Source organism: Ailuropoda melanoleuca, chromosome 8 (assembly GCF_002007445.2).
Source record: "Ailuropoda melanoleuca isolate Jingjing chromosome 8, ASM200744v2, whole genome shotgun sequence".
Lineage (NCBI taxonomy): Eukaryota > Metazoa > Chordata > Mammalia > Carnivora > Ursidae > Ailuropoda > Ailuropoda melanoleuca.
This window is the reverse complement of record NC_048225.1, coordinates 60,723,189-60,748,404: the sequence shown is the minus strand read 5'-3', so window position 1 is coordinate 60,748,404 and position 25,216 is coordinate 60,723,189. Positions and strand designations below refer to the sequence as shown.

The 25,216-nt window shown below is 46.8% G+C and overlaps 1 protein-coding gene across 1 annotated transcript in view; it reads left to right on the top strand.

Moving 5' to 3' along the window:
- Positions 1-47: 47 nt before the first annotated feature.
- TRIM66 (tripartite motif containing 66) overlaps positions 48-25,216 on the top strand; it is a 58,773-nt gene continuing 33,604 nt past the window's right edge. The window contains exons 1-3 of the mRNA XM_019796334.2: positions 48-3,067; positions 8,711-9,017; positions 24,459-24,562. Coding sequence (XP_019651893.2) covers positions 3,023-3,067; positions 8,711-9,017; positions 24,459-24,562 — 456 coding nt within the window. The 5' untranslated portion in view covers positions 48-3,022. The remainder of the gene's footprint in view (positions 3,068-8,710; positions 9,018-24,458; positions 24,563-25,216) is intronic.

Here is a 25,216-nt window from a genome sequence, read left to right as displayed (position 1 = left end):
GAGGCTTTCACGAAATCTCGCGAGTTACCGATCACGGGGGCGGAGCCAATGAGACTCACTTCCGGCAGGGAGGCCGGGCGTAGGGCGGGGTCTCTTGAGTCTCTCGGGTCTCGCGGGTTTCGCGGGTCTCGCGTGACTGCAAGACCGCCCCTCCCCGGGCCCCCCGCTCTTGTTTCAGCGGGGTGTCCTCTCCCTCCCGGTGGAGTCAGGTTGGCGGTGGCGGCGGGAATACCTTTTCCGCGCAGTCCTTGGTCCCTCAGGCTCTGAGGCTGAGAGCTGTCGCGGAATCACCCACCGGCGCCTGCTCACCCACACTCCCGGGGGCCGCTCGGTCTTAATTCCGCCTTTGCCCTTGGTTATCATCCTGGGCGTCCCCGCTCTGAACAATCCTTTATGCTTCAGGGACCTGTATACCTGCTTGCTTTATGGTCCTTTTAATCCAGACTGTAAATACTTTCTAACCACCAAATTTTAATTTTCACTTGAACCTACTTGACACGGCCGTGACTTTCTCTCCCGGACCAAAGAATCCCTGCTCGACCTCGACCCTGTGCAACTTCTCTGACCCATTCAGTCATTGTTGCTTACTTCCCCACTTGTGCCCCCACACAATCTATCACATAGCTCATGCAATTGTCGACCACATTTGTCTTCCCTGCTCGACCAAATTCCTTAATGGTTCAGGATTAATTTCTTCTATCCACGCACTCCCAGTTTCTAGCATGTAGTATATTTTCAACAAATTGAATGTACTTACTCTCACCTCACTGAGTGGAAGAGCCATCTCTCACCCATTCTTTCAGTTACTCTGTGTATATTCTTCCTGCCTCGTTCCTGTCAGCTAAAATACATTTTAGCTAAAATATCTCAAATTCTCCCTGCTTTCTACCTACCACCCTTGCTCTTTCCTTGACAGCCAAGCTCCCCCAAAGAGTAGTCTGAATTCTGTCCATTTGTTCCTTTCCCGTTCGTCATTTAATCCACTGCAATCTAACACGTTTTACTCAAATCATCAATTAAACAAATACCACATTGTATCAACTCTTCCCATTCCTTTTACCACTTGTTCTCTCTTTCGTACTTTACCTCGCTTCCTTATGGAAACTCTTGCATTCTTCCTATTTTTCTGGCCATTTCTCAGTCTTTTCAGGTTCTTCTAACTTTATTCGCCATTTAAGTGTTGATATTTTTTAGCCTCTGGTCCTTGCCTCTCAACTTTTCACAGTACACAATCTTCTTGGGTGAGCTAATTTTGGGTGGCTTCAGTCCACATCTCTACTGCTTACCTCCACACTCACGTATGTACGTAATCTCTGATTATTATTCCTTGGTCATTCTACAGACAAACTTGGTGAACGTAGTCAAAGACTTCGATCTTCCTTGCTCACTGATACCTTCTCCTTTATACCATATCTTGGTGAGTGGCACCCTTGTCCCCCTAGATAGTGATGTCACAGAGACCTGAAAATTGTTCCCAAGCCTTTGTTTCCCCTAATACGCTGTCACCATATCCTTTTGTTCTATATCTCAAATCTGCTTCCTCCTATTAAGCACCTGTGCCACCGCCCATGTCTCTTATCTCGAGTTCAACAGCCTCCTGCGGTCACCCTGCCTGCATTCTAACCCTCCTCCAATCCCTTCATCCTTCACACGTCTGCCAGGTTAATCTTCCCAAAACGTGACTTTCTTCCTTCCACTTACTTAATCAAAAAGTTGGATAACTCTCTATTACCAAGAGAATACAGCTCACTTGCCTTTCCAAACCAACCTCAGCTTCTCCTCTTAACAGGAGCTTTCCACTGCAGCCAGACTTGATACATCGCTTCGGCCTTTTTGCCTGCGCTGGTGCCATTTCTCGTGCCTGTAGTGCTCATCTTCTTCCTGATCAGATATCCTGAATCTTCTCAACTGTTAAGGCCCACCTTATATTCTGCTTCTTCCCAGAACACTGAAGTCCACAGTGATAATAGCCAAATAAACCTTGCAGTTTACAAAATGTATCTGCCTGAGAGGTCAACACTACCAGCCCCATTTTGTGAATAAGAATGAGAGAATTGAGGCGCAGAAAGTTGAGTGACGTGCCAGAGGCTGCAGAGCTGCCAAGATACAGCAGCTGGGCCTACCTAGTCTTCAGTCTTCTCTTTCCAGATCTGCTTTTACCTCAGTGACCACTCCCTCTCTGACCTCACAGCATTATGGTCTTCATCAGTCCCTGAGTCCTTGATCACATACTGCCTGTGACCAGCAGAAAGAGGGGCCTTGAGAGTGGGAGCAAGGCCTATGAAGAGATCAGCCCCTATTTGAATCAGAGCTGGCCAGTAAGTGCACAAGAATTGAACTGAGCTACCCTTGGGAACATGGTCTGTGAATGCAGGTAAGCTGGGCAGAGCTTTGGGAATGAAAGGTAACCATCAGGTGTCCTGTAAGGAGGACCTAGAGCAAGGATCAAGACTCTCCAGCAGGTAGAAGGTAGGGGTCTGGGTCATGGGCACTACTTCTGCGCAGTTTTGCCAGGTTCCATGGGTATGGAGGCCCTACACCCCATCCCTCAGGCCATCCATCTGAATGGAAGTCCTCCCTGAGTGGACCAACACTCTGTGTTGGGTTCTGTGTTCACCTACCACTCTTCTCATTGGTGGTTTGATCTCCAGGGTAGAGGGCATGCCTTGGGCGATTGTTTGGCTCTGGTTTCTAGCAGGCTCCCTTTCATTCCCAAGGCAATCCTATAGTTTTAACATAAGGCTCATGTGCGGTTCATCAGTGTAGGTCAGTTTCCCTAGGTTGACTAGGTCTGAGAGAGCAAAGTTTGAGTTCTGTATCTGCAAAGTTGAGTGGCATTCCAGACGTTAGGCATTTGGTGACCTGTCCTTCTCCACTCAGGCACACGGAGCATGACCCTGAGACATGACCTCTGAGAGGCCTGCTTCTCTGTGACATCTCTTCTGAAGTAGAGCGTGGCCTTGTGACATCTCAGGCATTTGGGTTCCCCTAGAGAGTCAGGGCCTCAGAAAATACCTGTGAAATGAGCAGAAGGGAGATGATGCCAGGCAGCAACCTGGCGAGACAGGTAAATGTGATGCTGACCTTTTTGGTACTCCAGACCTTTCTCCACCCTGAACACACCCCCACCCTGAAGAGGGCCCTGTGAGCCCTCTTTCTTCCTGTCCTCTCTGGGTTCCTGAGTTTCTCGGCAGTCCTTCAGATAGCAACCCCAGCATGGGTGGGTCCAGCCTTGTTTGCTTGCTCTCCATCTTTAGGTTTGGACATTAGGAAACATTATCTTGCTTTCCTTTTTCAAGTAGAGGATTGTTAATTTAAGATGGAAGAGCCAGGGTTTCTGTTCTTTTCGAGTGAGAATTCTAGAAATCCAAATTTATTTCAGAAAGGATTTTAAAAATTGCATGTAATAGAAAAGCCAGTGAAACATTAGAGAAAATGTTAAAAAAATATAAGCATCTCGAATCATAATACTTTACAATGTTGTTTTTATGTCTGAACATTACCTTTCAGCTCTTGTCTGCTTGGAGGCCTAGCTGCCTATAAAGCTGATGACCGTAGCATACAAACCCTTTTGTATTCTGCTTTTCATTTAACACCGTGGCGTTTCTCTGTATCACTGCCTGGTCTTCCTGGTTATTATTATTAACATCTTAAGACTAATTTATCTTCAGCAGGTACTGTAATTTACTAAGCCATTTTCTCCTGTATTTTGTTTCTTTGTTGTTGTTGCTGTTCTTATTGTGTCCTTTGCTATTAGCGATGCAATGAACATTTGTGTGTATGTGGTTTTTTCTTCTATTGAATAAGTTGTCTAGGGTAAATTCCCAGGAGTGAGATTGCTGTATTATAGGGTATGAACATTTTTATGATTCATATTATGCTGTTTTTCCCCCCAAATGGATTGTAGCAATTTATACACCAGCAGCATGTGTGGTTACCACTTTCACCTACGCCAGGCTCAGGGGTTTTTTGTTGCTGTTGTTTTTTGTTTTGTTTTTGTCATGGTGGTTTTTTGCCTCTATCAGTAGTTGTTGATATATGACAATATGGCATTTAGAGGAAAATCCATAGGACCATAGGGTTGTCTTCGGCACAAAGTAAAAATAATCTAATTTCCAGGTCTTTCCATACTGTATTGAATAGATCTTTTAAAAATATCATGGTACTACATGGAAAATACATTCCTAGAAGTTTTGTTGCAAGCTAGGGTGGAAAACAACCTTGCTGCCATTAAACTCAGACTAGCAAAATGTGGAGAGAGGAATTCTAGGACCTTGGAGGGCAATTTATCTAATAGTGAAACAAGGAAGGGCTTAAATACTTGGGTTTTCATATAATTTCAGATGATAAAATTAGCAGAAAGAACACATAAGTTTGGGTTCCTTTTCCAGCTAGCCAAATGATATTGAACAAACAGCATATTCTCTTTGGATCTTAGTTTTCTTGTTTGTATAATGAAAAATGCTGAGATTCATTCTTTCATTTTAGAAATATTTATTGAATGCATGCTATGTTCAGACACTATATATGCATGCCGGGCAGTGAGGGGCAGAAACAAGGGTGAGCAAGAAAGACTAAGTCCTGTCCCAGGACTGTGTCCAAAACAGACAGAAGACAGGTACTCAGGTGATATGTCACATTCAACACCGGCCAGCTTGAGTGGATGTCCTCTCATTACCTAGTGTGTGTGTCTCCACATTTTTGCCTGGAAGCAGTATTGCTTTGATGATCATTTGTTCTGTCTTACCCATGCAAACAGTCTGTGGAAATTCGTACTCCCAGTGTGGTATGGAATGATTTGCTCCGCCCTCCCTTGGCCAGGTTCTAGAAACCCTCGGATCAGGCTGTGGGGTGTTAAAAGGAAGTGATTTTTGAGCAAGGTAATGTTATACGTGAGGTTTTCTGTCCTTCCAGACTTTCACATGATGTTTCATTTGGTTCACATTTCTCGGGGACTTATAGCAGAGGTCACAGGCTGATGACTGGTACATTTTATTTGACTCAGGCTGTTTTCTCACGTTTTAAAAATGTAATTAGTACCAACGTTTCAGAGTTTAAGTAAAAATGTGGACTTCTGGCATTTTGGAAAACTAAGGTTTGGCAACACTGGACCCACATTCTTTTAGGTGGAGCACTTCACCATGCACTGGGCCCCTGTAGGCGTTTGAATTTGCTACTCCTGGCTTAAGTACGTTCTGCCATCCTCTATCCCCTTCCCCAGGTCGGAGGAGATAGGAAGGAAAGGGAGGAGCTAAGGGGTAGTGAAAAGCAGCCAGAGGAAGGGGATAGAAGAGAGTTCTTTGATCCTCCCCCTCCACCTTATCCTCAAATTGGAGACTCCGTTGCTTGGCTGTGCCTTTAATTTAACCTTTACCCTCATAGAGCTACTAGTTGCTATTCTAAGACAGAAATGAAATATTTCTTTATATACTCATCCTGAGTAGTGCCCACTGGTGTTGGAAAGCCATGCCACCTCCTCGAATCCCCAGAGTTGTTATTTAAAAAGTGCCATCTGTAGACAGATGATGTGGAGGGGGGATGGGGGTGGTCCCTGAGACTCTTTCACAAGTGTCCACAGCATCACAAGTATCGGCAGGGTCAAAACCATTTTCAAAGTAATTCTAAGATGCCATCAGCCCTTTTCGCCGGGTCGGCATTTGCCATGGTGGTGCCAAAGCAAAAACCAAAAATGGTGTGAAAAAGCCAAAGATGCCGGTACAAGTCATTGTATTCTTCACGGCCAGGCATTTGCAGAAAAATAGAAGGGAAGGGAAGAGAAAGGAGAAGCCTGTCTCACTTAGGAGTGTCCATGAGGAAGCAGTAAATATTTTACTACATTTCAGTCCTTGAATACACGTTTCTAATCTTCTGTGTGAAGAAACTGGAAGAATGCATAAAGCACTTCTACTTACCAAAGCGAGGAACTGCACTTGTGTGTAGCGTGAGTTGCAAGCTGAACTAGCCTGTTTTTGTTCGTTTTTTTTTTTTTTTTTTTTTTTTTTTTTTTTTTTTTTTTTTTTTTGGTAAGACACCAGTTTTACTTGAAAGAACAACAGACTGTGATTATTCAGCCTTGGGAATTCGGCAGGTATTTTCTCAAAAATGAAGTGAGCCTGTCATTTCAAGGAAAAAACCTGAAAGTATTTGTTACCAATGATAAAATTAGAGTTTTTAGCAAAAAATTAGAATTCTGGTAAAGGTACAGCTGAGTCTGACATCTTCCTCATGAAGAATTTTCCATGAGATTCGAGGCAGTGTGAAAGAGTGTGATGTTTTGTTATTGTCTAATGAAACGGCAATGTTCGGAGCATCTGTCTAAGTCGTCGAACCAGTATTCTTCAAATGGCAAGTGCTTGGTGTTATAAAATGATGCCTGGGTGAAAGAGCAGTTCACAGTGCAAGATAGGCCAGTGGATTTTAATGTAACAGGGTAAAAAATGTTCACTGATGTAGTTCAGACTCCACATTACAACGAACCTTTGAGAAACTACCACTTGTAGAATCAAAGAATGTCCACAATTACCTGATAAGGCTATTAAAAATAGTCTTATCTTTTCTAACCGTACAGCCCCGTGAGGCTGGATTTTCTTCATACATTGTAAACAAAACAACGTAGAGCGGATTGACTACAGAAGCAGGTATGGGATTCCAGTTGTCTCCTATTAAGACAGACATTAATGAGGTTTGCAAAAGGGAAAAATGATGTCACTCTTCTTACTAAATTTATTTTTTTTTAAATAGTTAATTTTTTCCTAAAAAGTGTATTATTCAGGTTGACATTTAGTAGGTTTATTGTTTTTGAATGAATTAATAGTTTTAAATTATCTCAGTTTTCATTTATAATATGGTAAATAGTAGTAGATAGAACCCACATAAATAAAATCTCTCGGGGGTCCTGAATAATTAAAAAATGTAAAGGGGTTCGAGACCAAAGAGTTTGATATTCTCAAAGTCTAATGAAATAAACTCAGCCACACTTTAACCTTCTTCCTTATTTTTTTTTTAGGATTTTATTTACTTGTTAGAGAGAGCGTGCACAGGTTGGGGCAGTGGCAGGCAGAGGGAGAGGCAGGTTCCCTGCTGAGCAAGGAGCCTGACGAGGAACTCGATCCCAGGACCCTGAGCCGAAGCAGATGCTTAACAGACCAAGCCACCCAGGCATCCCCACACTTTAACCGTCTAAGGCAGACTGCTCTTACCTCCACAGGGCTACCATGCTGCCCGCTGGGAAATAAGTGCTCGTCGAGCCTCCGACTGATCCGTTATTCTATTTAGTGACATTTTGCTGGGTCCCCAAGCAGCCTGGCCTCTCTGGGCCCCGTCACTCTCTGTCTTGAATTGGTTTGGCCCTCAAAGACTATGGACTGAAATGAAAGTTCTCTCAAATCTGCATAAATACAGAGCTCCAGATTTGAATTAAATGATTTTTGTTCTCTTTCTCAAGTACAAATATAAAACTGGGCATACTTCTTTTGCTCTTACACAAGTATAAAACTGAATACAGTCTACAAGTTATAAAAAACCAAAACAGTCAGATTACCAATACCGATTTCACTTGCAGATGACGTGCTGCTAAACTATGTTTGCTAGTTCAGCTTGAATGTGGTGTTCCCCGTGTTCCCAGGTTTGGCCAACTTCCACCGCCATGACGGGGACTTAATTTCCCCACCTCCTTCCTCTGTTCCAAGTACCATGAAACAGTCATCACCATGTGCCACACTGTTCTTGAGCCTCCACGTGGCAAGAATGCATCATTTACATATTAAGTTGCCCCTTTCTCTCCTCATTAGCCGGAGACAAAGTAATACCGCATGGTGTGCAGTAGCTCCTGAACTCTTAGCACTGCCTCTAAAAGCTCATGGTGGTGGATAAGAATATCGATACATTAGGGCACCTGGGTGGCTCAGTCGTTAAGCGTCTGCCTTCGGCTCAGGTCATGATCCCAGCATTCTGGGATCGAGCCCCGCATCGGGCTCCCTGCTTGGCTGGAAGCCTGCTTCTCCCTCTCCCACTCCCCCTGCTTGTGTTCCCTCTCTCGTTGCCTCTCTCTCTGTCAAATAAATAAATAAAATCTTTTAAAAAATGTTCATACATTAAAAACTTCTTATCAGAATGAATACTAATGAAAAAAATACTGGAGGGAACTCATGAAAATATGTGTGTGGACCTCAGCTTGAGAAATATTTCAGTAGTAAGGGGGTGAAGTCTGATTTTGAATTTGAATTTGAACTTTGCTGTTTACTATCTGTCTTTGTACAATGACCCAGCCTCTCTGAGCCTCAGTTTCCCCAGCCTGTCCCTCATGGCTTTATTTAATTTGTAAAAGTATCATAATGCTTATCTCCAAGAGTAGTTGTGAGAACTGAGTCAAAGCATAGGAAGGACCTGTCATACACTTGACTCTTAATACATTCCTTCTCCTTTCCCAAATGAAATCTCGGTTCAAGCTTGTCCACCAATAAAGAGAAGCACAGGGAGATGTTGGACACTTTTGAAGGCAAACAAACCATGTAAGAAGCATACAACCTAGCAGACTTCTGCAGGCTTTGCTTTCTACAGCAGAGATGCTGGAGACTGTCTTTGGGCTCAAGGGAGAGTGTGAGGCTGAGGCCTGTAGGCTGCAGGGCATGAGTCTCCTGCTCTCTGAGTCCTCCAGGAGCATCCCCCACCCAAAAGAAATGAATCACTGTGCTTTGCGCTTCCCTTACAGGGAGTGGAGCTTGCTCGCTCTACACGCTGCTTCACACCTGAGGATATCATCGGAAGAGCCCCGGTCCCGGGCACGGGCATGGGCACCGATATGGGCATGAGCTTTATGGGGCTGCCACTCATTGACCAGAAACATGGGAGTGGTCAGATGGAGGCCATGGTACAGACCTGCTCTGTGTGCCGACAGGACCTGGATGACGTGGGTGCCCGGTTCCTACCCTGCCAGCATTTGCTCTGTAAAGACTGCTTCCAGGGCTTGATCCAGGAGCTGAGGCAGGTGGCCAAGGTTCTCGGGACTGTCCCAGATAGTAAGTACAAAAGTATCGCCAGTTCCCCTCCTTCCACATAACCGGTCTCTTCCTGTTTCATAGGAACTGAATTTCAGGTGTAGAAAGAATCAGAATTTAAATGCCCAAGGGATACTCATTGCCAAACGCAGCTCTTTGGGCAATCTGTGAGACAGAGCAATCCTCCGATGCCTACTATATCTATTCTGTAAGCTGGGACTTTGCAAGTTTGGGATTTCCTTGAGCTGGTGGCAAACTGAGAAACCTGGAAAGGTGTTGATTCAAGGGTTGGCTGACTCCCCAGATGGAGAGGACACTGTCCTGATTCACTTAATTTCCAAGGCAGAGGGAGAGCTACTGCCCCCCTAGGATTGGTCAGGAACTGACTTTGAACAGACGCGGGCTAGTGAACCATTCACCAATTAAGTCGCTGCCAGGGGGGAGGAGCTTGTGTCTAGCTCCTGAATATCAGGTTTCCTAGGGAACAATCTCATTGAGGACTGTGAGTCCTTGGAGATGTGAACCAGGTCCCTCCAGCTCAGCATTCTAGCACGGGCCTGTAATAGAGATGCAGTCTCTGTTGGACGAACTTGGAGGTTGGAGGATGAGAAAGTCAGACAAGTTGAGAGCGTTTAGAAACATCTTCTCTGTTTGCTTTGTTGTCTGCAGTATTACTAAAGTGATTTGTAGCCCAAGGCGATGTGCCTTGAGGCATTATAGCAGTGCAGCTGTCTTTAACTATGAATTTGGGGCCCTCTAAACCTTTGGGCAAACTGTGTGACCTCCCTGGGCTCTTTTGTGAGTTTGGAGCACAGAAAAGATGATCTAGTTTGATTTTTAAAATTAATATCTGATTTTTAAACTTAAATTTAGTCCTTCCTTAAACTTTTAATTTTAACTTATGTGTCCTCCTCTATTTATAAATGTAGCAAATTTTAACAATCACTTTTAAAGGGGTTTTTATTAATTTTTGAACATATTTACAAATCTAGTTACTTTTTGCTTTTATAAATTAAATGTATTTTATTTTCTTTTTCAGTATTTCGGTTGTCTAGCAAATAAATATTCCTAGTTAAAGGAGACTTGGAAATCTAATAAGTTAAATTTATAAACATGGTGAATCTTAAATATGTCTTAAAAAGTTCCAGCATTGTTGGGTGAATATCCAGAATATATAAAGACCTTCTCCAGCTCAACAATAAAAAACAACCTAATTTAAAAATGGGCAAAGGACTTGAATAGACATTTCTCCAAACAAGATATACAAATGGCCAGTAAACACACAAAAAGATGCTCAATGTCACTAATCTTTAGGGAAAAAGAAATCAAAACCACAGCAAGATACCACCTCACACCCATTAGGACGGCTACTATTCAGAAAAAAGAACAGAAAATAACAAGTGTTGGTGAGGATGTGGAGAAATTGGAATCCTGTCCACTATTGGTGGGAATATGAAATGGTACAGCCTCTGTGGAAAACAGTATGGCCATTCCTCAAAAAATTTAAAAATAAAATCAACATATGATCTAGCAATTCCACTTCTGGATATATCCAGAGAGAATTAAATAATTAAAAGCAGGGACTCAAGGAGATAGTTGTACACCTGTGTTATAACCGCCATTATTCTCATGGCCAAAAGGTGGAAGCAATCCAAGTGTCCATTGACAGATGAACGGATAAACAAAGTGCGGTGTATACTTACAATGGAATATTATTTAGCCTTAATAAGGAAGAAAATTCTGGCACATGCTGCAACATGAATGAACCTCGAAAACACTATGCTAAATAAAATAAGCCGGTTACAAAAAGACAAATAGTCTATGATTCTATTTACACGAGGTACCTAGAGTGGTCAAAATCATAGAGACAGAAAGTTGCCTGGTGGTTGCCAGGGGCTGGGGGACGGCGAGGAGCGGGGAGGAATGGAGAGTTGTATAATGGTATAGAGTTTCAGTTTTGCCCACTTTTTAATTGGGGTGTTTTTTTTTGGTTGTTGTTGAGTTGTAAGAGTTTTTAAAATATGTTATGGGTACTAGGCCCTTATCAGATCTATGATTTATAAATATTTTCTCCTATTCCATGGGTTGTCTTTTTGTTCTATTAATAGTGTTCTTTAATGCACAGAAAGTCTTTAATTTTGTTAAGTCCAATTTATCTATTTTTGCTTCTATCGCCTGTGCTTTTGGTGTCCTAACCATGAAATTATTGCCAAATCCATTGTCGTGAAGTTTTCCCCCTGTATTTTCTAAGAGTTTTATAGTTTAACTCTTATGTTTAAGCATTTGATCTCATTTAGGATTTTTAACAAGAACTAATATGCATGTCTCAAGGCTTTGTATGGCTCTAAAGTCAGAAAACTAAGCCATACTAACGACTATTATTAGAATCATAGTGTTCATTCACCAAGTTATTCTGAGTATATAATGGAGAATAAAAACATAAGCTTTGGTGTCAATATGTCTGGGGATCTGAGTGTGAGTTCAAATCTGCCTGCCACTTACTAGTCGTGCAGCTTGGGCAAGTTGTGTCGCCTAGGACATGGGGATGGTGATAGTACTAATCACCTTAGAGGATTGTTAGGAAGATTAAATGATCGTGTACATGTCTAACATTCTGTACTGCTCATAGGAGATAGTAAGAAGCTGAGAAACTTGAGAAAATACTATTATTTAGAACTTTTGAAACTGAAGTGGAAAAAAAATTAGTCCGATGTGAATATGCTTGATTTGGAATAAGAGAGACAATTTCTTGAATATGTGGCATCTTACATTCTTTAGTATGTTCTGTGACCTGGCCAGGCCGTTATTACCTTCCATATTTGCATTTATGGGTGAAGAATAGAATCAGCTTCCGTGACTACTTGGAGATTTTAGGACTCTATGCTGTGTGGGTGCTCACTGAATGTTTTTGGAAGAACTGAAAGAATGGTACCCAATGAGCTGTCTCTTGGAAAGGAGCACTGTTGTCTGTCTCTGGTTAGTCTAGTGAGAGACCCAATACCTGAACTTGATTTCTGGTCTGTAATTTGAGAAGCCATGCTTGGGATTCCGGTTCTTTGGAAAGAGCGTTTAGCACTGCCACTTTGTCCAGCAGAGTAGGGGCACAGACTTGCTAAAATGCTTATCCTATTTCTGCCAGTCTGGGGTTTTCAAAAGTAAAATATGGGAGCAGCTAGAGAGGAGATGGGTAGAGACTAAAGAGTAAATAGGATTCCTTAGCATCAGTGCCTCCAGCCAGATGGGCCAACAGTGCATGGGGATAGGTCCACTTCTATGCATCTAGGCCTGCTGGTTGTTGGGCAGAGCTGAGGGTTGCTGTGTTGAATAGGCCGTGTGCCTGGGCTCAGGGGTTGTACAGCTGGTTTTCAACTCTGATCCCTCCGGGGGGCCTCCCCAGGCCTGCACTTCGGCACTGGTGCCTGGCACTAGGGGAGGCACCTGATTTAACTGGCCTGGGCCTTTCATCTCTACCACCCCACAGCCCAACACAGAACCTGACACAGGATGGGGGCTTCAGTGAGTATTTATTGAACAAATGATTGAATCAGTGAATCCGCAGAGATCTCCCATGGCTCTTACCTGGAAGGCAGACAGTTCCACTTGTGACGCTCCCGTCTGTTTCTCAGATTGCAAGATCAAGCAGCTGCTGGTTGGCAGACACTGTACTGGGGGTACTAGTGCCTGTCTCATCTTTTTAAAACCTTGCAAGAACCCTATAATTAGGTATTATTCCCATTTTGCAGATGAAAACCCTGGGTACTGTGAATATGTGAGGTCTAAGGTCTAAAACAACTGGTAATTGCCAGGTCAGGTCAAACCTGTCTTCAGCGTTTGAGGTGAGCACTGTAAGCTCTCTGCTTAGGGGAAGATTTCACCTGGAATCTCTGAACAGATGGGGAGGCTCCATGGAGAATCTTTGAGGAAGGAACCAGCACTGCAGCCCGAGTCCTCAGGTGCACATCTTTAATGAGGCCACAGTCTCACGGAGATTTTCCCCAGCAACTCTGTCCCACTAGGTAATGTGTCTGTATTAGGCCTCCACCTCTAAGGAGACCAGCTGGGCAAAGTTCCCCAAAGCTAGTGATGGGGACCAGCGCGAAGGCAACAGTGTGCTGAGCACACATGGCTTAGCCACGCAGTGGGATGACTGGAGCTGCGGGCTCTGTGCGGAAAGGCTGGATATGGGAAATGGGTATACTCAGCCAACGAGAGCCAATATATGTGGGACTGTTTGCTTTTCAGCCTAATTGGAAATGGTCTCAGGTCCACCTCTATGGAAGAAGTTGGCCACTGAGTGGCCAAGTGATACTTTAAATAACATAGCAAGCTCTGAAGGGGGCAGACTGCCTGAAACTGACATTTCCTACGTGCTGCATTTGTCTTCAGAATTCTCAGGACTCCTACAGCTCTAGTTGTTGTTTCAGGGCAGAAGGGCAATTAAGTAGATATTTCCTTCCCCGTGTAAGTAAAAGGAACATTCTTTTTCCTTTTCAACTCTAGTAAAAGACAAACCCTAGCTGAGAGACCTCGGTTCTGATATCAAAGCTTTAGAATCTACTTGTTCAGTATCTTACTTTTCCCGTTATCGATGTGGGTGACGTGAGAGATGTGGGCAGAGCCCTGGTCTGGAAGTCACGGCCCCTGGAGCTCAGTCTGGACTCTGGCACTAACTGACTGGGCAATCCTCTGGCTTTCAGGGCTGGACTTGAAGAGCTCTAAGAACACCAAATAACCACCATGGCCTCATGCTTCCTGATGCTAATGATGGGTGACAGCATGTCTTTTGAAAACCATAGATGCTGAAAGGGGGAGCAATCTCTGTCCCTCAGTGGGCAGGCCTTGGGACTTTGGGAAGATCCAAAAAGAGGGAACTGATGCAAGATGCTATAACCTCAGAGTCAGAGAAAGAAATGATGATCTTAATGAGAGCTCAGCTGGAGGGGCTCTAATGGCCTGGGGTGAGGGTGGGAGGCGGGGGTGGGGGTGAGATTTCAGCTATACGAGCCTGGAAGGCAGGTGACTGCTATTTGCTCAGTCCAGGTGCTGAATGGTGTGTCCAGCCATCGTTGGGTCTGTTGTGGGCAGTGACCCAAGTCTCCTAGGTGGAGGACAGGCAGCTGAGCTGGACTGAGCTGGGTGTGAAGCAGGTGCAGAAGCTGGAGCTCCCGAGCCCTATCAGCACGGCGGCTTTTTAGTTCATGAACAGTTTCCTCACCTTAATTGGCTCTCGAGGGCCCTGGGAGTAGCACTGGCACCTCAGAACGGTACCTGTTACTGGGAGAGCAATTCCCCTGGTACTGGGAAGGAGGCAGGCTGCATGGGGGCGGCGGGGGTGGGGGGAGGAATGTGCTAGCTGCTGCCAGCACTGCTTGGAAGGATATAGCTACAGTAGCCTTGCTGAGCCTTCCCTCAGTTCAAGGTAGCTGTAATTGATGGACAGGGTCTTGGAGGGGCCCCTTGTCTACTGGAACTCTCTCATTCAAGGGGGACCAGTCCTGGTTGACTGCTGTGGAGGCTAGAGAACAGGAAAGGCCCTTGGAGCTTATCTCTAATCCCATACTGCATAAAGGGAGCATCAGGAGTCCAGAAAGCCTTAGAATCCTGCTGAATGCCATAGTTATTACAGAGGCTGAAAAAAAATTCAGCTCCTTTGCCTGCCAGTCCAGGGCGTGCCTGGGCTTGAGGACCAGTAGGAGCTGCAGACCTAGAGTAGGCTGCTGCCCTTGGTTCTCGCACTGTCACTCTGTCCAGGCCCCTGGGAACAGGGGCTTTGCATGGAGTATGTCAGTGCAGTCCTTGGATTGACTCTTGAGATTTGACTTGAAAGAAGTAGAGGCGCCAGTCTATCAGATGAGATGAGCCTCGATCCATCCTACCCGTCCCTTCTGCATTCCGCCATGGGCTCTTTCTTGGCCCTGAAAGCTGGTTTCGCAGTTGGGTGGTCCTACGAACCTGAGCTCTGAAAGCTGTGGACCATCTTCTCCTGCCTCAGCTCTCGTGTCAGGTTCTGACTTGGGCTAGGATGGGCCACCTGGCCCTGCCCCACACTCTCTGGATCCCCTTGCCTGACATCACTTCACCTCTTGAATCCTCTAGCTTCAACCCTGATCACAGTCTTCTGTTGTGGGCCTGCTGCTCTAGCTTCCTAAGAGGCTCTTGATTGCTTACGGTTCAGAACAGACACTTAGTGTGGCCTTCAGGTCTCTTCCCGATCTGACTCCAAACTAACTTTAGAGCCTTACCTCTGTCACTCCCCTCCATGAACCGGCTTTACCAATCTTTCCCCTAGAGGCCTCACATTTTGACATCTGCAACCCTCTGTTCATGGTATTCCCTCCTCCTGGAATACCCTCTTCTTGTTCCTAATTCCTACCCCAGACGGAAGGTTGGCTCAAGTGTGACCCAGTTATCAGAACTTGGGCACGCAGGGGTGGAGGTAGACTTGGGAATAAGCAGGATCCCCATTACCAAGATTGAACCCCAAAGGGTGAGGCTAGAAGAATTGAAATAGCCATTGCTTTAGGTCAGGGACCAGCAAACTTTGTCTGTAAAAAGCTAGATAGTAAATATTTTTGGCTCGTGGGTCCTATAGGCACTGTTACCACTATTCAGCCCTGCCACTGCAGCGCCGATAATTCGGGAATGGATGGGCATGACTGCGTTCCAGTAAAGCTTTATTTCCAAAAAGGAGCATGCTGTGGTTTTCTGACCTCTGGTTTAGGCTCTGCCTGGGGAAATGGGGTGGATTTGAAGTTGTAGTGGCATCAAGTAGGACTATCTGTGTAGGAGCCGGGCAGGCCAGGATCTGGAAGGGACCTGCAGGTGGGGAATAGTATTAGGATGAGGCCTATGGGGGAAAGGCAGGAGGACATGGACAGAGTTAATTGTGGCTGCAATCTAAGATTGTTGGAAGGAGGGAAGCGGGAATTCTGGAAGGGAAATTCGGGGACATTTTGTGAAGGGTCATGACCAATTTAAGCTATTCTCTAGGCAGCGGAGAGACATCGGATACTTTCAGTCAGTGGAATACATTCAAATCTGTATTTTTGGAAAGTTATTCTGGCTTAGTGAGAAGAATGATTGGAAGAGACAAGACTGCATGCAGAAAGCCCTGCCGGGCGGTCACTGCAGTCAGCCTGGCCATTGCTTCCAGCTCACTGGTCCTTGAGCCAGTGCCGTCTGAATGCCTAAGAATCACTTGGGTAACTTGCCAAAAATATTCAGATTCTTGGTCCCACACCCACACCCAAGAGATTTGGATTTGGTAGATTCAGGATTTGTAACAGACCCTCCAGATTTGTGAATCACTGGTCCGGCAAAGCAGGGTGAAGCCTGACCTAAAGGGGCTACTGATGTCAGAGAAAATACAGCACACGTAAGATGGGGTTTGGGAACAGCGCTCTCCCTCCCTCTCACCTCTGGTCCTGACAGCCCCTCCATTGACTCCTTTTTCTTCACACACCACCACTCCCTCCCACAGCCTATTTTGGTCACACCCTATTGGTTCTCTTTGAAACGACTCTTCTGTCCCTTTCTTTCCATTGCTGCCCTTGTTTGGGACCCCGCTACTGCTAAACTGGACAAGCCTTCCCCCTGACCCCCCCGCCGTCCCCAGTTCATCAAGATAATCACAAAGCCCAGCTCTGTCCCTCTCCAGAGCCTTTGCTTTTAGGGTACAGGTCAAGCTCCTCAGCTTAGCATTTGGGGCCCTTCAGAAACTTACGGTCCTGACGGTCTTTCCAAGCGTCTTCCCTGCCATTCCCCACCCACGCGTTTCCTGCGCTGTGTGCTTTTACAATTATCTTGTACTTGTAGCTTTGCCCCCTGCTAACCTCTTCCCTCAACTCGACCCTGCTTTTCCGACCCTGCTTTTCCTTCCCTTTTCTCTCCCTGCTTGTGTTCGACTGTTATCTCCCTGGGGTGGGGGCGGGGAGGGTAGAGTTAGCTGCCAAGGGACACCTCCCAGGACCTTTGTGCATCATAACTGTGTGTCTTCCCCATCCGAAGTCCTAATCCTCCACTTGTGACGGACAATTGGTCACTATGGCAACTGACTGTGACGTCACAGGATAAGGACTTCAGGTGAAGTGGCAGGAGCAGGTGAGTGTGTAGGAGATAGATTTTAATATCTGTCGAAGGTCTCCCCCCACACCCTCCTTCCGTGCCGGGGGCATGGAGGGCTATCTCGGGCTCCTGCTGATTTTTAAAATGATGCGGTGAGAGCGTGTGCCTGGCATCTGCGTGCTGCAGCAGTGTGGGGCTGACAGAGTGTGTCAACTTGAGCTCTGGGTGTGCAGGCACCGCTGCTGCGTGAGCCTGTTATTCCGTTCTGGATTGCTATTTTGATACCCAGATTGCATCATTCTTCCTACGTATAAACAGGGGGTCCCCAGGGCCCTGCAGCTACTCACTTCTCCACCAACACTGTTGTTGTGATGAGCTCTATTTAAATGAGCTGCCGGATCGGGGCCGATCCCAGCCATACATGAGCACTGTCATTTTGGGGAACATGGAGGGCTGAAGGATTTCTGGATCGAGTCCTAAAAAGCTGAGAGTGATGGCCTCCTGAGCCGTGCAGAGGGCGGCAGAGCTAGTTCCTGAAAGTTGAAAATCTCGTTTTCTTCCTTCTGAGCTGCTATTCCGAGGCACCCAGAGGATTAGGAAGGAGATGCAGCTAGGAAGAGAGTCGCCTCTCTGAGGTCTCCCTCTTGCTGTTCAGTTTGGGAAATTGCTGCAGAGCCTTGGAGATAAACAGGAACAGGAGGCGTCAACCAACCTTTTCTTGCAGGAGCGTCTCAGGTGAGCTGGAGAAACGCAGCCCCGGCTAGGAATGTATCAGAGGAAGGAGAGGACCCAGGGTGCTCCCTTTACCCCACCCAGGACCCAGTTCCCCAAGGGTTCGGCCCTGCAGCCCCGCCGGCTGCAGCACGCGGGGTGGGTGTGCCCAGGCACTTGGTGAGCACCGTGCTCTGGGACCTGTGGTGGTCTCACCTGTCCCTCTTCTGACTTCTCTCCCAGGTGTTGCCCTCATCACAGGGCAGCAGGGCCACAGGTAAGCCTGCTGGCAGCCACGGGCAGAAGCAGCAGTCCCCTTAGGATCAAAGTCTGCCTTTCTAGCAGGGACTGGGCATCTCGGGAGTGGGTGCAGTGTGTCTCTAGAGGGGGGTGCTGCTTTGAGTTACGGGCTCGAGGAGGGCTGCAGGGGCTTTTGTGGTGGGGGGCTTAGCTGGTGCCTAGTACCCTGGGGCTGCCGTGGGGTGGGAGAGCGGGAATGGGTAGTGAGGATGGCCAACGTGCCAGAGGATACCACCAGAGGGGTGGTTGGTTGGCTGGTTTTTTCTCCTTGCCTAGCGACTGGCAGAGGCATAAGGAGATAGAATGTCTTACTTGTGGTTACAGAGGCAGGTAATCAGGGACTGCTCAGTGGTTCAAGGTAGCACCTATATTTTGTGAGGGCTCCGTGGCTTTCAGCTAAGCCCCTCCCTCTCTCCGGGCCTCCACATCACCATCTGTATGGTGAGGGAATTGGCTGCATGCAAAAAGCTAGGTCCATGCAGCTCTGGTTCTACAGGTGAGAGCTGGCGGGGGAGCGTCAGGCTGCTTCAGAGAGCGCCACTGCGCTGTGGGAGTCAGAGCTTGGGCCCAGCTGTAAAGTCCCTTGGAGCTGCGGACAGGAGCTGTCGAATGAAGGGCTTCTTAACCCTCAGTGGGCTGCAGAGCGTCAGCCTCAGGCTTATGCGCCTGGGGTTTATGGGTCCCTACCTGGTGGGCTGAGCTGACCCAATGCTAGCTTTCTTGAGACCTCTTTGGGATTTCTCTCCCAGCCTAGTCCCCTGGTCCCCAGGTTGCCTTGGCGTTGCTGTTCATGTCTGAAGGGTGGGCTACCCAGTCTTGACCCCCCTCCCTTGCTGCTTCACTGTCCCTGAGCTCAGGCCCCGGCGGCAGTGGTTGTGGTGCCGACGCTCAGGCGGCACCCTGAGCCCTTAGCTCCTGGGTCCTTCAGTGGAGCGGGGAGTTAAGGGAGGCAGGGTGTGTCTTCTAACTCACCACCGGTCCCCACGGTACCTAGGTATCAAGACACCCTGCTGTCAGGAATCTGCCCTCTTCCCTTCCCTGCCAGAGGGGAGACACATCACAGCTGCATTCACTGTGTTTCCTAACTTCACGGAGCCTCTTTAAAACTGGACGAGCTTGCCCTTCTCAGCTGTGTGGCATGGGGAAAGAGCTACCCAGCTCAGGTACGGGTGCAGGGGATGCTCTCTCGAAGGTGCTGGTTCTCAAACGTGGTTGTGTATTGGAATCACCTGGGGAATTTTAACAAATGCTTATGCCTGGATCCCACCTCCTAAAACTTTGATTTAGTTGGTATGGCCTGGACATCAGTATGTTTAAAGTGCTCCATAGGATTCAAATATGTAACAAAGTTTGAGAACCACTGGTTCTATAATATGAAACTATCCCCAGATTTATTACCAGGCAGAAAAAGTCTTCTTCACCTGCCTTTTCTCAAAGATCGTATTTCTTAAAACTTGAAACACAGATGGGGCTGGCTCTCAGTTCCTTCCTTCTGGATTCCCATAATCCAAAGCTGGGTTCAGGTCATCATTAGAGTCTAATCATTATTATGGAATATTATATGGGATATATGGAATATCAGATCATGATCTCAAGGTAGTGAGATTGAGCCCCACGTCGGGCTCCATGGTGAGCACAGAGTCTGCCTGAGATTCTCTCTCCTCCCTCTGCCCCTCCTGCTTGTGTGTGCTCTCTCTCTTTCTCTATCTCTTTGTCTCTCTAAAATAAATCATATTATGGAATACTTATAATAAAATTATTGAATTAATTAAAACAAAACTACCTCGTTTACACTTAAATTAGAGACCTTTAGCATAATGGAAAGGGCTGAGGTTTAGAATCAGAGAGACTTGGATTCCAGTCGTAGCTCTGCCCCTGTTTTGTGTGATCTTTGCCAGGTGGTGTCTTCTTGGAGCCTCAGTCTCCCCAGCTATGAAATGGGGATAATGCCTGCCTCTCAGAGGTGGTTTGATGATCAAATGAGATAACATGCATAAAGGTCTGGTGCAGGGAGTGGTGGTAAGAGAATCATCTGCCCCACACCTGCCAGGGACCAGAGTGCTCACTCTTATGACAGGTGGACTGAACACCTTGGGCTTTAAGAGCTTCTGTCCCAGGCTCCTGTGTCCCCAGGAGAACCTCTCGTGCCTGTGACTTCTTCTTTCGGGAGGCAGAAGCTGCACTTCCTCTAGGGATGGTTCTGTGTGCCCTTTGGGTCTTGGCTCTACATTGCTCAGAATTGATATTCCTGTGTATGAAATAAAAGCTTAAGGCTATTACTTGAATAATCTAAACAGAAAAACAGAAGTGTATCTCAATATTTTATGTAATACATTTTTAAAATATGTATTAATAACTAAGTCTTAAATAGTAAATGTTAAATATTATGAGCAGATATTTGGTTATTTTATATATACACCTGCAACCCTATAGGTTCATGTATTCCAGTTGTCTCAAATAAAATTTTGGGGGCAGCTGGGGGGCTCAGTCAGTTGAGCGTCTGACTCTTGATGTGAGCTCAGGTCTTAATCTCAGGGTCATGAGTTCAAGCCCCTCATTGGGCCTCACACTGGGTGAGGAGCCTACTAAAAAAATAAAAAAATAAAAAAATAAGTAAAGTAAAACTTTGTTTTGGTATTCACATTGAAGAATGGGGAAACCTATTGAAACAAAAGCTCAAAGTTAACACAGCTTGATGGGGGTTAGGGATCTTCAGAAGGAAGATAAGAGTTTCTGGACAAAGACGTTGTGACCTGGGGCACCTGGGTGGCTCATTCAGTTAAGCATCCAACTCTTGATTTTGGCTCAGATCATGATCTCAAGGTAGTGAGATTGAGCCCCACGTCGGGCTCCATGGTGAGCACAGAGTCTGCCTGAGATTCTCTCTCCTCCCTCTGCCCCTCCTGCTTGTGTGTGCTCTCTCTCTTTCTCTATCTCTCTGTCTCTCTAAAATAAATCTTATTTTTTAAAAAGATTTTATTAGAGAGAGAGAGAGAATACAAGCAGGGGGAGTGGCAGGCAGAGGGAGAAGCAGGCTCCCCACTGAGCAAGGAGCTCGATGCAGGACTAGATCCCAGGACCCTAGGATCATGACCTGAACTGAAGGCAGATGCCCAACCGACTGAGCCACCCAGGGCCCTAAAATAAATCTTAAAAAAAAAAAAAAAGCTGTTGTGACCGAAAGAGAGCACGTATGTCCTCTGTGTCTGCTCTGGGCCCCACAGCCTCCCTGGGACCTGCTCGTACCACAGCCATGGTGCCCCAGCTCCGCTGTCTGCTGTAGCTGCCCCTCTTCAGGGGATGAGCTATGAGATGTAGGCCCCTCCTAAGCCATAAGCCTGTCCCCTGACGTGCTGACAAGGGTGATAGGCAGGTCACTGTTTGGCTCTTTGCCCCATCCAGTCTCGCCCAGGGGAATATTTCTGAAGCTTGGCTGGAGGAAGCAGAGGAAGAGGGTTGGATAATCCACAACTTGCTGTTATTCCTGTTCCCTTCATTTTAACGCTCTAGAAAGTAAGGTTCAGGGGACAGGGGTCACTTACCTGAGGTTACACAGATAGCGCCAGCCTGGGCCTGGAACCCACATCTCCCAATTCACAGCCTTTCCCAAGCACCGCACCTCTGCTCTGGATCAGACCTGATTCCTTTAGCATCCTGCCTGGCTTTTTTTCTGATCACCCTGAAAACTTCCAGATGACTTCTTACTACTTTCAGTGGCTGCGAGTACAAGGAATATGCATGGGATACCCAGACCCAAAAGAAATGTAATTGTCCAATCTGCTAAAAATTATGCCCTATCCTTTAGTGCCAATTGTGGATTATTTTTATATGCAGACATATGAACAGATAGTTAAAATGCAATGTGATATTTGTCATACTAGAAGGATGTTCATGGTGCTGTGGGAACCCAGAAGAGGGAATAATTAACTCATCCTGAGGGAAATCAACCCGCTTCTCCAAGGTAGAACGTTCAAACAGGTTTGAAAGGATGAAGAGGAGTTTGTCTGAGAAGGAGGGGAGGGGGAACGGCACTTTCACGAACAGAGTCAGGCAGAGGTTTGATATTGAGAAGACAGCAGAGATGTTTGCCCTGGCAAGGACACCGGGTGTGTGGCAGGTGAAGCCGAAGATGAGACTAGAGAGAGGGAAGGCCGGCTTGGAGGGCTCCGTGAGCACCACGATGGGGACTTGGGCATTTAAGGCCGGGGGCAGCAGAGGGTGTGCTATGAGGCCTTGTCTGATCTCTTCAGTTATTTCTCTTTTTTCATGAGGTTAATGAGATGGATGTTTGGGCGTCTGCTGCCAGGGGCTTAGCAGCCTTGTGGAAATCGTTTTCAACAAATAGAGCAGCATTTCTGACCTGGGGGTAGATGAGGAGGGTGGTTCCCCAGGATGAGCCAAGTGGAAGGGAGGGACAGTCACCCGATTCCTCTGAATGAGGACACCTGTGAAGAACATTCTTCTTCATCTCCGGCCACTGTTCTTGACAGGCAGGAGAATATCTGGGAGATGGTAGATCCATGGCTCTGTGAAGGCTGGGGAGGGTTTCTTCGGTGGGAGGGGCTGGGGGGGGGAAGGAGAGAAAGAGTATTGAATTTTTACTTTGCGTGAAGTCGTGGATTTTGATTTTTCTAGGATAGATGAGTTAGCTGTTGCTGCATTATGAGACACTCAAGACTCAGTAGTTAACAAAAACTGTATTTTACTGATGATTCTGTAGGTCAGCAATTCGGACTGAGACTCTTTGGGTGGTTCTTCAGGGCTTGGCTAGGCTTGGCTGGGCTTGGCTAACCTTGGCTGTGCTCACTCCTATGTCTGTGTTCAGCTGGCGGGTCCGTTGGGGCTAACTGGTTTATGATGGCTTCCAGTGAGACCTGGAGACAACCAAGGCATCGGTCTGCATGGTCTCTCATCTCCCAGCAGGTCTAACCTGGGGTGGTTCATGTGCGCAGTCTTAGAGTTCTGAGAGCAGAGCAGAATCATACAAAGCCACTTGAGGTCTAGGCTTGGAACCTGTTCAGTGTCACTTCTGCTGTGCTCTGTTGGCCAGAGCAGGTCATGAAGGCAGCCTTGCTTCCAAGGGTGGAGGATAGACTCCACCTTTTAATGGTTAGGATTGCATGAGCATGGATGCAGGGGCAGAAGAGCTTGTGGCCATGTTTTCGCTTGACCTCTCAGGCTCTCTGACTTCGATCACCTGGGAGAGTTGATGATTGAGGTCCTGGCCTTGCCGTGAATGGGGTGTGAGAAATCTTTTGAATTCACAGTCAATATTTGCGAAGGATTAGGTGCTTTCTCAAGCATTATTTAATTTAAACCTCATGACAACTCTTCTTTTCCCTTCCTGTTTTACATCTGAAGAAACTGGAGCACAGAGGAGCTAAGTGAGATTAAGTGACTTGCCCAACCAAGGTCACTGGGTGGTAAACCTGGTATTTAGACTTCGGTTGGTCCGACTGCAACTGCCATGGTATCATTTCGATGATATGAGGCCAAGGAGGTTGTGGTGGCTGTGCTGCATTCACTGCCATAGCCACCGCTTTCCAGGTCACCCTCATGCCTGGTCACAGGCACCTGGCCCCCCTCAGGAGCCTCATTTCCTTGCATGCAGTGGGCTTCCTGCTCTCGAGGTGGGCCAGAAGAGCACTCTAGTCTCCAGGGTGGCTTATGTAGTCCAGGAACCCCCTATGCTGAGGAAAGTGTTGGAGATGGTTACGTTTCTCTAGGGAAAGGGGGTAGGACAAGATGTTCATGCTCGCAGGTGAGACACACACATGTGCAGTGCATGCAGCATGGCTAGACGGAGAAGGCCGAGCGAAAGCCCTCTGAGCCCCATGGGCAGACTGATTGCTATTGGCAGGAGCAAGAGAAAAATACCTCCAAGATGAGTAGGCAGGGAGGCCTTTACTTTCTCTGGGGAGAGCTTGCTCAAAGCTCTAGCTGTGAGATCTTTAAAGTCATTCTGCTGTGTGGGAACCTTAGTGGCTGGATCTATGCCCTGGGCTAAACTGACCCCCTGGAACTTAGCCAGTAACAGGAGTTGGGCTCTCGGAGCTGGGGAATGAGGAGTGGGAGCAGCAGGAAGGCACCCAGTTATCAGAACCAGAACAGGGTTGGGCCTATGATCGAGTGGCTCATGAGGAGGGCAGGAAGGTACGACCAGGCCTAGACAAAGATGCGAGGAGGTCTGTTGGGCTGGCCCCTACTGGGATGGTCATGTCCAGAGTACCTAGATGGTAAGTGCAGGCCATGACATCAAACGTACTTCATTTTGGCATGAGTGGTATTGGCTCATACCTTGGTGTTGTGTATTAAAAGGCCTCGTGTCTAGGCCTTGTGTATAATCTGCCATGTTGCCCTGACTCTGCTTTTTTTCCTCCCTCCCAGAGCTCATCTCCTGTCCTGGGTGTAAGCGAGTATACCTTACCAGGGATGTAACTGAACATTTTTTTCTGCAGTGTGTTTCTACTGGGCGATCCAAGATGGCCAGGGTAAGTCAGGACAAGTAAAGAAACAGCTGCTCCTTTTCAGAAATTTTTGGGGCCCCTGTCTATAAATTCACCTGTTCACCCATCACTTCATCTGACTTGTTACTCCTTCATCAGTTTGCCTGATTGTATATCCATCCATCCACCCATCCATCCATCCATCCATCCACCCACCCACCCATCCATCCACCCACCCATCTGTCCATCCATCCACCTACCCACCCATCCATCCACCCATCCATCCACCCACCCATCTGTCCATCCATCCATCCATCCGTCCATCCATCCACCCATCCACCCACCTACCCATCCTTCCTTCTATCTAAAGAGTATGAAAATATTTGAGTTGGGGAAAGTAAATTGGGGTATTTTTCTCTCTCATAGCTCTTACTGGAAAATGTTAGTACTGAGCTTTTATTTCCTTTTTTCTCCCCCTGAATTGAAACTTATACACCAGCTTGAACTAAATGGGTTCATCAGTCTTGCCTGTATTTAGCAACTAATACCTTTTCCCTGAGTTTCTGGAATTTTGCATCACTTACCGACTAGCACCCCCTGTTCCTCTCCTCTGGGGTACCCTTGCCGCTGCATTTGATCCATTTGGCCAGTCTACTTACTCGGTGCTCTATCTAATGCTTATTGAACGTCTGGGACGTG